This window comes from Callithrix jacchus, chromosome 22, assembly GCF_049354715.1.
Source record: "Callithrix jacchus isolate 240 chromosome 22, calJac240_pri, whole genome shotgun sequence".
Taxonomy (NCBI): domain Eukaryota; kingdom Metazoa; phylum Chordata; class Mammalia; order Primates; family Cebidae; genus Callithrix; species Callithrix jacchus.
In genome coordinates, this window is record NC_133523.1 from 20,348,542 (window position 1) to 20,361,594 (window position 13,053).

At 37.9% G+C, this 13,053-nt stretch overlaps 1 protein-coding gene across 1 annotated transcript in view; it reads right to left on the minus strand.

The window, feature by feature from the left end:
- Positions 1-4,478: 4,478 nt before the first annotated feature.
- LOC100414161 (uncharacterized) overlaps positions 4,479-13,053 on the minus strand; it is a 35,372-nt gene continuing 26,797 nt past the window's right edge. Inside the window, 2 exon segments of the mRNA XM_054249740.2 lie at positions 4,479-8,049; positions 8,051-9,584. Coding sequence (XP_054105715.1) covers positions 7,863-8,049; positions 8,051-9,584 — 1,721 coding nt within the window. The 3' untranslated portion in view covers positions 4,479-7,862.

Here is a 13,053-nt window from a genome sequence, read left to right on the forward strand (position 1 = left end):
CCTTTTCTCCGTAACTTCAACCTCTTTTTCTTAACTTTTAGTAAGTCATTCTTACTGATGTGAAATGGTATCATATTGTCATTTGTATTTACATCTTTCTAATAATTAGAAATGTTGAGCAATTTTACATATTTATTGGCAGCTCTTATGTCTTCCTTTGAGAAAAGCCTATTCATATCATTTGCTTTTTAATAAAAATTTTTATGCATTCTGCATATTAATCCTTCATTTTCTGCAGTTTGCAAGTATTTTATTTCATACTATACGTCATCAGTTTACTTTGTTGATAGTTTATCTTACTGTGCAGAAGCAAAAAGTTTATAAAATTTAATGTAATAAACTTACATGAAATTTATTGATTTAATGTATTTCTAGAACTTTTTGTGGCTATTGCAAATATAAATTTTTATAAATTTTGTTCTCAGCTTCAATATTATTGGTGTACAGAAATGCTGTGCATTTGTGTTGATTTTGTATTCTGAGATTTGTTTTAAGTCTTTTTTTAGGCTTAGAAGTATTTTGATGAAATCTTTTCTTTTTTGTTGTGAGGAGGCGAGCAGGGAGGGGAGTGGGGAAAGGGGGTGGAGACCTGGTGAAATCTTTAAACTATTCTAGGTAGAGAATTGTATCATCAATACAGGTAATTTTACTTTGTTTTCCATTTGGATTCCTTTTATTTATTTTGTTGCATTACTCTGGTTAGGACTTTCATAACTATGTTTAATAGGACCGTTTAGAATGGATATTTTTGTCTTATTTTTCTTATGGAGAATGCATCCAGCTTTTGCTTTTGTAGTAACATGTTGGCTAAGGATTTGTCATAGATGGCTCTTATTATTTTGAGGTATGTTTCAAAAATGTCTAGTGTGTTGAGAACAATTTTGTGAGTCAATATTGGATTTAATTGAATGCTTTAACTGCCCCTATTGTGTTCAATATCTTTTTCTCTTAATTATCTTTACATGGTGAATCACACTAATTTACTTGCATATGATAAAACATACCTGTATTTATGGAATAACGCTTACAGGATTGCAGTAAAATAACTTTCTGACTTGCTTTGGAACTCAGTTTGCTAGTATTCAATGAGATTGATCTTCCAATGTTTACCCAAAATATTGACTTGCAGTTTTCTTTTTTTCTTCTCTAGATTTTGGTTTTATATAGTTCACTGATTTCATACAAGGAGTTAAGGTGAAATCCCAAATTGATTTTTTTGAGTACATTCAGTAGGATTAGGACCAGACTTTCTTTGTACATGTGGTAAAATTTGGCTGTGATTTTACATGATCTAGGGTTTTCATCGTTGGTAGGTTTATTAATACTTATTTAACGTCATTATACATTTTTGCTCTGTTGAAGACTTCTTTTTCTGGTTCAATCTAGGAAAGTTGTGTGTATCTACAAGTTTATTTTCTCTAAATTTTCTATTTTGCAGGCATGTTCATAGAAGTCTCTGAGGATCTTTTTTAAAAATCTATGCAGAATTAGATGTGATATCGCATCTTTAACATTTAAATAAATACAGAATAAAAGTTAAATGAAATTCAACATTCCTTCATAATAAATTTCTGAATATAGTAGGTATAGAAAAACAAACCTCAAGCCATTAAATGCCACATATAACCAAAGAAGTATAGCTAATAAAATACTAAACAGAAAAATAGTGTAAGCTTTTACTATAAGAGCAAGAACAAGACCAAAATGCCCACTTTCTGCAGTCTTATTAAACACAGTACTACATATCCTAGAGAAATTCGAAAATCAAAGTACCCAGAGTAGAAAAAAATGTTAAATTATTCCCGTGCCTTTTATTTCTACATATAATCGTAAGTAAACAAAAGCCAAAGATATTGGTAAACACTACTGGGAAAAATAAACCAACTCACCAAACTGGTGGATACAAAAGCAACATCCAAGTGTTTGTAGCATTTCTATCCACAGACAACTATTTCAAAATGAAATTGAGCCTGCGTGTGGTGGTTCACGCCTGCAATCCCAGCACTTTGGGAGGCCGAGGCAGGTGGATCACGAGGTCAAAAGATAGAAACCATCCTGGCCAACATGGTGAAACCCCATCTTTACTAAAAATACAAAAATTAGCCGGGCGTGTTGGTGTGCTCCTGTAATTCTAGCTACTCGGGAGGCTGAGGCAGACAGAATTGCTTGAGCCTGGGAGGTGGAGGTTGCAGTGAGCTGAGATTGCACCATTGCACTTCAGCTTGGGCAACAGAGTGAGACTCTATCTCAAAAAAAAAATATATATATATATATTTAAAAAATGGGGCCAGGCGTGGAAGCTCACGCCTATAATCCCAGCACTTCTGGGAGGCTGGGCGGATGGATCACGAGGTCAAGAGATCGAGACCATCCTGGTCAACAAGGTGAAACCCCGTCTCTACTAAAAATACAAAAATTAGCTGGGCATGGTGGTGCACGCCTGCAGTCCCAGCTACTCGGGAGGCTGAGGCAGGAGAACTGCTTGAACCCAGGAGGCAGAGGCTACGGTGAGCCGAGATTGTGCCATTGCACTCCAGTCTGGGTAACAACAGCAAAACTCCATCTCAAAAAAAAAAAAAACTGATACACAATTGGAAAAATACTACCTTCATCAATCAACATTACTAATATTGTTAAATGTCTATCTTATACAAAATGGTGTACAGATATGATACAACCTCTATCAAAATACCAGTGACATAATGAACAAATTAAAAAATAATCTAAAATTTCTATGGTATCACAAAAGACCCTGAATAGCCAAAGCAATCAAGCAATAAAGCAATAGAAAAAGTGAAGGTATCACTCTACCTTTCAGACATACTACAAAGCTATAGTTAGAAAAATAAAAACAAAAAAACAGTATGGTACTTGAATAAAAACAGACACACAGGCCAAGAGCAGAAAAAGGAGACCAGAAATATATACATTTACAATCAACCGATTTTAAATAAAGGTGGCAATTTTTTGGAAAAAAGGCAATATTTTCAATAAATGGTGTTAAGAAAATTTTATATCCACATGCAGAGGAATAAAATGAGACTCTCAACTCACATCATATATAAAAATCAACACAAAATAAATTAGATACTTAAACGTAAGGTCTAAAACTGAAACTACTAGAAAAAAAACACATACTGAAATCCCTTTAACATTGGTTGGGCAGTGACTTTTAAAATTTGACTTCAAATCCTAAAGAACAAAATGAAAAATAGATAAATTAGATTGTTTTAAATTAAAAAGCTCCTGCAGAGAATAGGATACAATCAACAGGATTGTATGTGATAGGAATTAATATCAAAACTATATAGACCAGGCATGCTGGCACACACCTGCAATCCCAGCAGTTTGGGAGGCTGAGGTGGATGAATCATAAGGTCAAGAATTCGAGACCATCCTGGCCAAAATGGTGAAACCCCATCTCTCTACTAGAAACTCCGCCTCAAAAAAAAAAAAAAAAAAAAAAAAAAAATATATATATATATATATATACACAAAAATTAGGCTGGGTGCAGTGGCTCACGCCTGTAATCCAAGCACTTTGGAGGCCAAGTCGGGCGGATCACCTGAGGTCGAGAGTTCAAGACCAGCCTCACCAATATGGTGAAACCCCATCTTAAAAAAAAAAAAAAAATACGAAAATTAGCTGAGTGTGGTGGTACACACCTTTAGTCTCAGTTACTTGAGAAGCTGAGGCAAGAGAATCGCTTGAACCCAGGAAGCAGAGGTTGCAATGAGCTGAGATTATCCACCCTGGCAAGAACGAGACTCCGCCTTAAAAAAAAAAAAAAAAAGCTATACAACAAACTCATTTGACGGTGGCTCACGCCTGTACTCCAAGCACTTTGGAGGCCAAGGTTGGCAGATCACCTGATGTTGCGAGTTCAAGACCAGCCTGACCAACATGGTGAAACCCCATCTTTATTTTATTTATTTTTGAGTCGGAGTTTCACTTGCTACCCAGGCTGGAGTGCAATGGCGCAATCTCGGCTCACCGCAACCTCTGCCTCCTAGGTTCAGGCAAATCTCCTACCTCAGTCTTCCGAGTAGCCGGGATCACAGGCGTGCGCCACCATGCCCAGCTAATTTTTTGTATTTTTAGTAGAGACGGGGTTTCACCATGTTGACCAGGATGGTCTCGATCTCTTGACCTCGAGATCCACCTGCGTCAGCCTCCCAAAGAGATTACAGGCGTGAGCCACCGCGCCCGGCCCAACCCCATCTTCAAATTAAAAAATAAAAAATAAAATAAAAATATTAAAAATGAGAAAAAGGCTTACATATTTTTCAAAAAAAAGACATACATGTGGCCAATGGATCATTCAAAAAATAATCACTGTCTATTATCAGGGAAAGGCAAGCCAAAAAAAAAAAAAAAAAAAAAAAAAACTAGGCAGTATCACTTGTTAGAATGACAATTAAGAAGAAACAAGTGTTGGTAGAAATGTGAATTTAAAAAATTGCTTGCACACTATTGGTTTGAGTGTATATTGATTTTATTTATGCTTGTATAAGTTTTATAATGACCATAAAAATGATGCTGTAGTCAGTAAGAATTTCAGTGCACATTTCAGAGTAACTAAGACTGCAGAGGTGAATTGTCTGTAATGAAAACCATAAAAGCCAGAAGTTATAAGTACTTTATTTACCCTAATGCGATTACTATAAATTGTATGGCTGTATCAAAATATACCATATATAACATAAATATATACACATATTAGGTACACACAAAAACAGAAAAATCAATTTAAATGTAAAAGAAAAAAATTAACCTACAGGAACCATATATACCTTATTTGCCACTGGCAAAGAATACTAGAGACAGTAAAATGTAGTTTTATCGGCGGGCATAGTGGCTCACGCCTATAATCCCAGCACTTTGGGAGGCAGAGGCAGGTGGACCACGAGGTCAAGAGATCGAGACCATCCTGGTCAACATGGTGAAACCCCGTCTCTACAAAAAATACAAAAAAATTAGCTGGGCATAATGGCAAGTGCCTGTAGCCCCAGCTACTGGGGAAGCTGAGGCAGGAGAATCACTTGAATCCAGGAGGTGGAGGTTGCGGTGAGCTGAGATCGTGCCATTGCACACCAGCCTGGGAAACAAGAGTGAAACTCCATCTCAAAAAAAAAAAAAATGTAGTTTTATCACATAAAAGTACAATTACTAGGCCGGGCGCAGGGGCTCACGCCTCTAATCCCAGGCCTTTGGGAGGCCAAGGCGGGTTGATCACAAGGTGAAGAGATTGAGACCATCCTGGTCAACATGGTGAAACCCCGTCTCTACTAAAAATACAAAAAATTAGCTGGGCAGAGTGGCACGTGCCTGTAATCCAAGCTACTCAGGAGGCTGAGGCACGAGAATTGCCTGAACCTGGGAGGTGGAGGTTGTGGTGAGTCGAGATTGCGCCATTGCACTCCACCCTGGGTAACAAAAGCGAAACTCCGTCTCAAAACAAAAAAAGAGATGTCATAAATAACCACCTATTAAAAAGAGTCCCAATTCTTTGGTGCAGCAAGAATTGATCACATGCTTATATATGTGAATACAATAGAAATGAAGAAACAGCATGAAGTAATTTAAAGTTGAATTCCATAATTTTTCAGTTTCCAAACTATATATATATTTATTTATTTATTTTTTCCCTTGAGACAGAGTCTCGCTCTGGTCACCCAGGCAGTACAGTGGGAAAATTTCAGCTCACTGCAACCTCCACCTCCCAGGTTCAAGCGATTCTCCTGTCTCAGCCTTCTGAACAGCTGGGATTACAGGCACCTGCTACCACACCCAACTAATTTTTGTAGTTTTTAGTAGAATTACATTTTCACTGTCTTGGCCAGGCTGGTCTTGAACTTCTGACCTTGAGATCCACATGCCTTGGCCACCCAAAGTGTTGGAATTACAGGTGTGAGCCTCGGAGCCTGACCAAGATCTAGTTCTTTTAAAGTTAAATACAAATAAATTTTCTATCAACTTTATTTTTGGATTTTTTACTATACTCAGCAATTTGATTTAGTGTAATGTCTGACGTCTGAGAGACATATTTATACTGTGAATACCCTAATACTTACATGAACTTAATATTGGATTTTTTTAAATATTTACTGTATCCACAAAAATATATTTTAGTATAAACTCTCTGGTGTTTTATAATCTGTAGTATTTGAAAAAATATTTTTCCTAATTATATAAATTCCCTGATGTTAAACAAAGTGGGAACAACTGCCTCAGGGGTCTCCTTTAGTACCAAGTGTGAACAATAAATTCTGTGATAGAAGTAAAAGGACTACAACCCTCTTTATATTTGTGATGTTTCTGTTGAGAATAAACATTCTTCTGCACTTTAAGGCCTTATATTTCTGAAAGATCTTCTGAGAGTAATTGCATTTTTAATGCTTTTATTTAGCATAAACTCTCTGATGTTGAATGTGAGCAGATATTAATGACTTTCACACTTCCCTTTTTGTTTTAGACAGAGTCTCTCCCTGTAGTCCAAGCTGGAGTGCAGTAGTGCAATCTTGGCTAAGTGCAAGCTGTGCCTCCTGGATTCAAGCGATTCTCCTGCCTCGGCCTTCAGAGTAGCTGGGATTACAGGTGCCTGCCACCATGACTGGCTAATTTATTTGCATTTTTAGTAAAGATGGGTTTTTGCCATGTTGGCCAGGCTGGTTTTGAACTCCTGACCTCAAGGGATCTGCCCATTTCAGCCTCCCAAAGTACTCAGATTTCAGGCATGAGCCACCATGCATGGCCTCCACTTTCTTTATATTTGAAGATTTGTTCTCAAGTATAAATGCTTTCCTGTGCAATAAGGTGTAAGCACTGGGTAAATATTTACCACATTGTTCACATTAGTAGTTTTCTCCAATCAAGTGTGACAGCCATTTGAAAGCTTTATCACATTCTTCACATTTCTAGGATTTCTCATCAGTATGATTTTATACTTAGAAAAGTTTGAGGTGCTGCCAAAAGCATTGTCACACCTTTCAGGTTTGTAGCTTCTCTAGCATAAATTATCTTAAATCTGTTAAGAATTTAGGATCGGCCGGGAGCAGTGGCTCAAGCCTGTAATCCCAGCGCTTTGGGAGGCCGAGGCGGGTGGATCATGAGGTCAACAGATCGAGACCATCCTGGTCAACATGGTGAAACCCCGTGTCTCCTAAAAATACAAAAAATTAGCTGGGCATGGTGGCGTGTGCCTGTAATCCCAGCTACTGAGGAGGCTGAGGCAGGAGAATTACCTGAACCCAGGAGGCAGAGGTTGCAGTGAGCCGAGATTGTGTCATTGCACTCCAGCCTGGGTAACAAGAGCGAAACTCCGTCTCAAAAAAAAAAAAAAAAAAAAAAAAAAGAATTGAGGATCTGTTAGAGGCTTTCCCACATTCTTCATGTGTGTAGGGTTTCTTTCCAGTATGAGTTGTCTTATATATAGTAAACCTCAAGGACTACTTAAAGGCTTTGACACATTGCACACACTTGTAGGGATTCCCTCCAGTATGAATTACCTTATGTTTAGTAAGAATTCAGGGGCCAGGCGCGGTGGCTCAAGTCTGTAATCCCAGCACATTGGGAGGCCGAGGCGGGTGGATCATGAGGTCAAGAGATCGAGACCGTCCCGGTCAACATGGTGAAACCCCGTCTCTACTAAAAATACAAAAAATTAGCTGGGCATGGTGGCACGTGCCTGTAATCCCAGCTACTCAGGAGGCTGAGGCAGGAGAATTGCCTGAACCCAGGAGGCGGAGGTTGCAGTGAGTCGAGATCGCGCCATTGCACTCCAGCCTGGGTAACAAGAGCGAAACTCCGTATCACAAAAAAGCAAAGAATTGAGGAACAGTTAAAAGGTTTGCCACCTTCTTCACATTTCTAGGGTTTTTCCTCCAATATGAATTCTCTTATGATGAGTAAGGGCTGATGACCGGTTAAAGGCTTTGCCACATTCTTTACATTTGGAGGGTTCCTCTTCAGTATGAATTACCTTATGTCTAGTAAGAAGTGAGGACTTTTTAAAGACTTTGCCACATTCTTTACATTTGGAAGGGTTTATGATATCTCTTATGTTCACTAAGGCTTGAGGGCCAGGTGAAGCCTTTGCCACATTTTTCACATTTGTAGGGTCTCTCTCCAGCATGAATTACCTTATGTTTACTAAAAATTGAGAATTGAGTAAAAGCTTTGCCACATTCTTCACATTTGTAGGGTCTCTCTTCAGCATGAATTACCTTATGATTAGAAAGGCTTGAGGACCAGCTAAAGGCTCTGCCACATTCTTCACATTTGTAGGGTTTCTCTCCAGTATGAATTCTCTTATGATAAGTAAAGGTTGAAGACCGGTTAAAAGTTTTGCCACATTCTTCACATTTGTAGGGTCTCTCTTCAGCATGAATTACCTTATGTCTAGTAAGAAGCGAGGACTTTTTAAAGGCTTTGCCACATTCTTCACATCTGTAGGGGTACTCTCCAGTGTGATTTCTCTTATGTTCACTAAGGCTTGAGGCCCAGGAGAAAGCTTTGCCACATTCTTCACATTTGTAGGGTTTCTCTCCAGCATGAATTAGTTTATGTTTAGTGAAAATTCCAAATCGATTAAAAGCTTTGCCACATTCTTCACATTTGTAGGGTCTCTCTCCAGTATGAATTATCTTATGATTAGAAAGGCTTGAGAACCAAGTGAAGGATTCGCCACATTCTTCACATCTGTAGGGTTTCTCTCCAGTATGAATTCTTACATGTTCCATAAGGTTTGAGGACCAGGTGAACACTTTACCACATTCTTCACATTTGTAGGGTTTCTCTCCAGCATGAACCCTCTTATGTTTAGTAAGGTTTGAGGACCGGTTAAAAGCTTTGCCACATTCTTCACATTTGTAAGGTTTCTCTCCAGCATGAACTCTCTTATGTTTAGTAAGGATTGAGGATTGATTAAAAGCTTTACCACATTCTTCACACTTGTAACGTTTCTCTCCAGTATGAATTATCTTATGTTTAGTAAGGGTTGAGGACTGATTAAAAGCTTTGCCACATTCTTCACATTTGTAGGGTTTCTCTCCAGCATGAACTCTCTTATGTTCAGTAAGTCTTGAGGACCAGTTGAAGGCTTTGCCACATTTTTCACGTTTGTAGGCTTTCTTTCCAGTATGAATTCTCTTATGATAAGTAAGCGCTGAGGACCTATTAAAGGTTTTGCCACATTCTTCACATTCGAAGAAATTCTCTCTAGTATAAATTCTTTTATGTGGAGATAGGTGTGAAGGCATACAAAATGATCTGTCATCTTCTTTACATTTCAAAAGTTTCTTTCCAGTATGCCTTATCTTGTGTCTGTTTGAATTTGAAAATTTATGAAAGACTTTGGCATATTTATCACTTTGCAATACTTTGCTCTGTGCAGTTGTCAAACTCTGGTTAAGATTATTATAACCTTTTCTGTGAACTTGAGACTCATCCACATTGGCGCAACAAATTTTTAACTGCAAATTCTCATGTCCACATTTTCCATGTCTTCTCAATATCACTTTTTGAAAAGAATCTTCTACGCCCTGCTCTAGCCAAAGGTCTTGAGCAAAATAAGAACATACAACTGAAAAGAAATAAAAATAACAAATTAATCCACTTATTAGACTCAGATGAATATATTTTACAAATCTAACCGATAAGATTATTCAATCCACAAAAATGAGATGACATTGCAATATACCACAGGCCCTAAGTACTTCATAGACATGTAAGTGTTATAAAAACATACACACCACCTGGGCATGGTGGCTCACATCTGTAATCCCAGCACTTTGGGAGACCAAGGTGGTCAGATCACCTGAGATCAGGAGTTTGAGACCGGCCTGACCAACATGAAGAACCCCTGTCTCTACTAAAAATAGAAAATTAGCCAGGTGTGGTGGCACATGCCTCTAATCCCAGCTACTCAGGAGGTTGAGGCAGGAGAATCAATTGCTTAAACCCGGGAGGAGGTTGTCATAAGCCAAGATCGTATCATTGCACCCCATCCTGGACAACAAAAGGAAAACTCTGTCGCCCCCCCACACACAAAAAGCATACAAACCAAAATACATATGTACATAATTTATGAGTTAAGTGTGTGCAGTGCCTAAAGTGAGTTCAATGCAAAAATCCACATAGAAAAAATAAAAAGTTTCTTACATTTACCCAACACAACACTTTCTGCTTCCTAATATTACATAGTTTCTTTAGAAGTAAGTTGTCAACTTCTGGTTTGATTCTTAAAAGACAAGAAAAATATTGGCATATACAACTTAATTTCTAGCTTCAATGGGCCTTTTCACACTGTTTCTGTCTCCCATGACATAAAGTGCTGAAAGAAATGGTAATATACTTTGAAATGAGAGTTTGAGTCAGCTGAGACCAAAGATCTTGGGCTAAATAAAAACATGCAACTGAAAAGAAATAAAATAACAAATTAGGCCACTGCAGAAGAGCACTGCAGTGCTGCAGAGAGAGAACACGTGTTACTTCCTTTTCGGAAGAAACATAATCTCCTTTAGCTAGAAGTAAACACAAAATTTCAGACAGGACAAACCTGAAGATGATATTCAAGAGACTCCCATATCTCCAGCCAAGACCACTGTTTTCTGACTATGCCAGGGCAAAGCTACATTGTAAATTTGTGACAGGTAGCCTTTTTAAATGTCCAAATCTGAAACAGTACAATCTCTACAAACTAGGGCAAAATAATCTCATAAAATACTATAAAATTTTCAGAAAGAAATCATCAAAAATGTATATACTAATTTTAAAAATTGAATAATGATTGAAACAGGAAAACAGACGACTACTGAAAATCAGAAAAATGATATAACAAAAATATTTAAATTGTGTTGGTAAAAAATACAAAAAGAGCCAGGCGAGGTGGCTCACGAGGTCAAGAGATCGAGACCATCCTGGTCAACAAGGTGAAACCCCATCTCTACTAAAAATACAAAAATTAGCCTGGCATGGTGGTGCACACCTGTAGTCCCAGCTACTTGGGAAGCTGAGGCACAAGAATTGCTTGAACCCAGAAGGCGGAGGTTGCAGTGAGCCAAGATTGTGCCATTGTACTCCAGTCTGGGTAACAACAGTGAAACTCCGTCTGAAAAAAAAAAAATACAAAAAGAAATAACAATTCTAAAATTAAGAAAAAATGATGTAAACATGAAAAAGCTAAAAAGCAAATAAGGATACATATAAAGACATTGGTAATAAAAACGTATTTATAATCACAATTTCTTTCTTTTTTTTTATTGAGATGAGTCTCACTCTTGCCTAGGCTGGAGTACAGTGGCATGATCTTGGCTCACTGCAACCTCTGCGTCCCATGTTCAAGCAATTCTCCTGCCTCAGCCTCCCAGGTAGCTGGGACTACAGGCGCCCGCCACCATGCCTGGCTAATTTTTGTATTTTTTTCGTAGAGATGGAGTTTCACCATATTGACCAGGCTGGTGTTGAACTCCTGACCTTGTGATCCACCTGCCTCGGCCACCCCAAAGTGCTTGGATTACACACATGAGCCACCGTACCTGGCCCTATAATCACAATTTCAACAGTTACAGACAAAAAGAGATACTTGAGAGCTGAAAGATAAAGGTGACATGTCATTTGCAAATATAGTCTTATGAGATAACCAGTGAACTGTCAACAAAACACTTTCAGGCCAGAAGAGAACCATGTGATATAGTCAAAGTCAAAAATAAATAAATAATAATACCATCAGCAAATCTATCCTGCCTAAAATAAAAAATAAAGAAATAAAACTTTCAAAAAAACCAAATTCTTAAAAAGTACATTGGCATTACATATGTCTCTTCATAGGAGACATGCTGAAAGCACTTTTTACCACTGAAAATAACATGATTCAAGAAAACAACACCTAATCATATAAAAATACATTATTTTCTAGAAAAGAAATGCACATACCAAAAATTGGATTTCTAGCATTATTCAAAGGGTGCAGAAAACATTTTTAAGTATTCTTTGAGAGATAAAAGCATAGGAATTATTATAGACACCTGTTAATCACTATACAACATAAATAAATACCTTTAGCAACATCAATGACAAATTTAAGGGCAGATGTAATAGGGAGGAATTTTTTATCCAACTGAAGTTAAAATTTTACCAGATTAAAATATGTTTTTGTATTTTTAGAGGTTTCACGTAATCCCCAAAGTACTACCCCCCAAAAAAAATCTGTATAGATACGCAAAAGAAAGAAAGTAAAAGCATATTGATAAAAAAATCAAAAAGAAAGAAAGAGAAAATGAGGGACAAACATGTAAGAATCAAATAGAATAGGTAATAAAATAAAAGTAAGTCCTCCTCTTTCAGGAAATTATTTAAATATATAGAAAATTACCTTTTTTTCTTTTGAGACTGAGTCTCTGTTGCCAGGCTGGAATGCCAGTGAGCATTCCAGCCTGGCAACAGAGCACTTTTGTGGCTCACTGCAACATCCACCTTCCGAGTTGAAGCCATTCTCCTGCCTCAGCCTCCCGAGTAGCTGGGACTACAAGTGTGCACCACCATGCCCAGCTAATGTTTGTATTTATAGTACAGACGAGGTTTCACCATGTTGGCCAGAATGGTCTCAATCTCTTGACCTCATGATCAGCCCACCTTAGCATCTCAAACTGCTGGGATTAAAGGCATGAGCTACCATGTACAGCCTAGAAAATTGACTTTCAGATCAACATATATGCTTTTAATAGATTAAAATTTGTTTTTGTTTTTGTTTTTTGACACAGAGTGTCACTATTGTTGCCCAGGCTAGAGTGCAATGGTGCTATCTCACTCAGCTCACTGCAACCTCTACCTCCGGGGTTCAAGCAATTCTCCTGCATCAGATTCCCAAATGGCTGGGATTACTGGCATCTGTCACCACGCCCAGCTAATTTTTGTATTTTTAGTAGAGATCTGATTTCACAATGTTGGCCAGGCTGGTCTGGAACCCCTGAACTCAGGTGATCCACTCACCTCAGCCTCCCAAAGTGCTGAAATTACAGGCATGAGCAACCACACCCAGCCTGTTAGAAAAC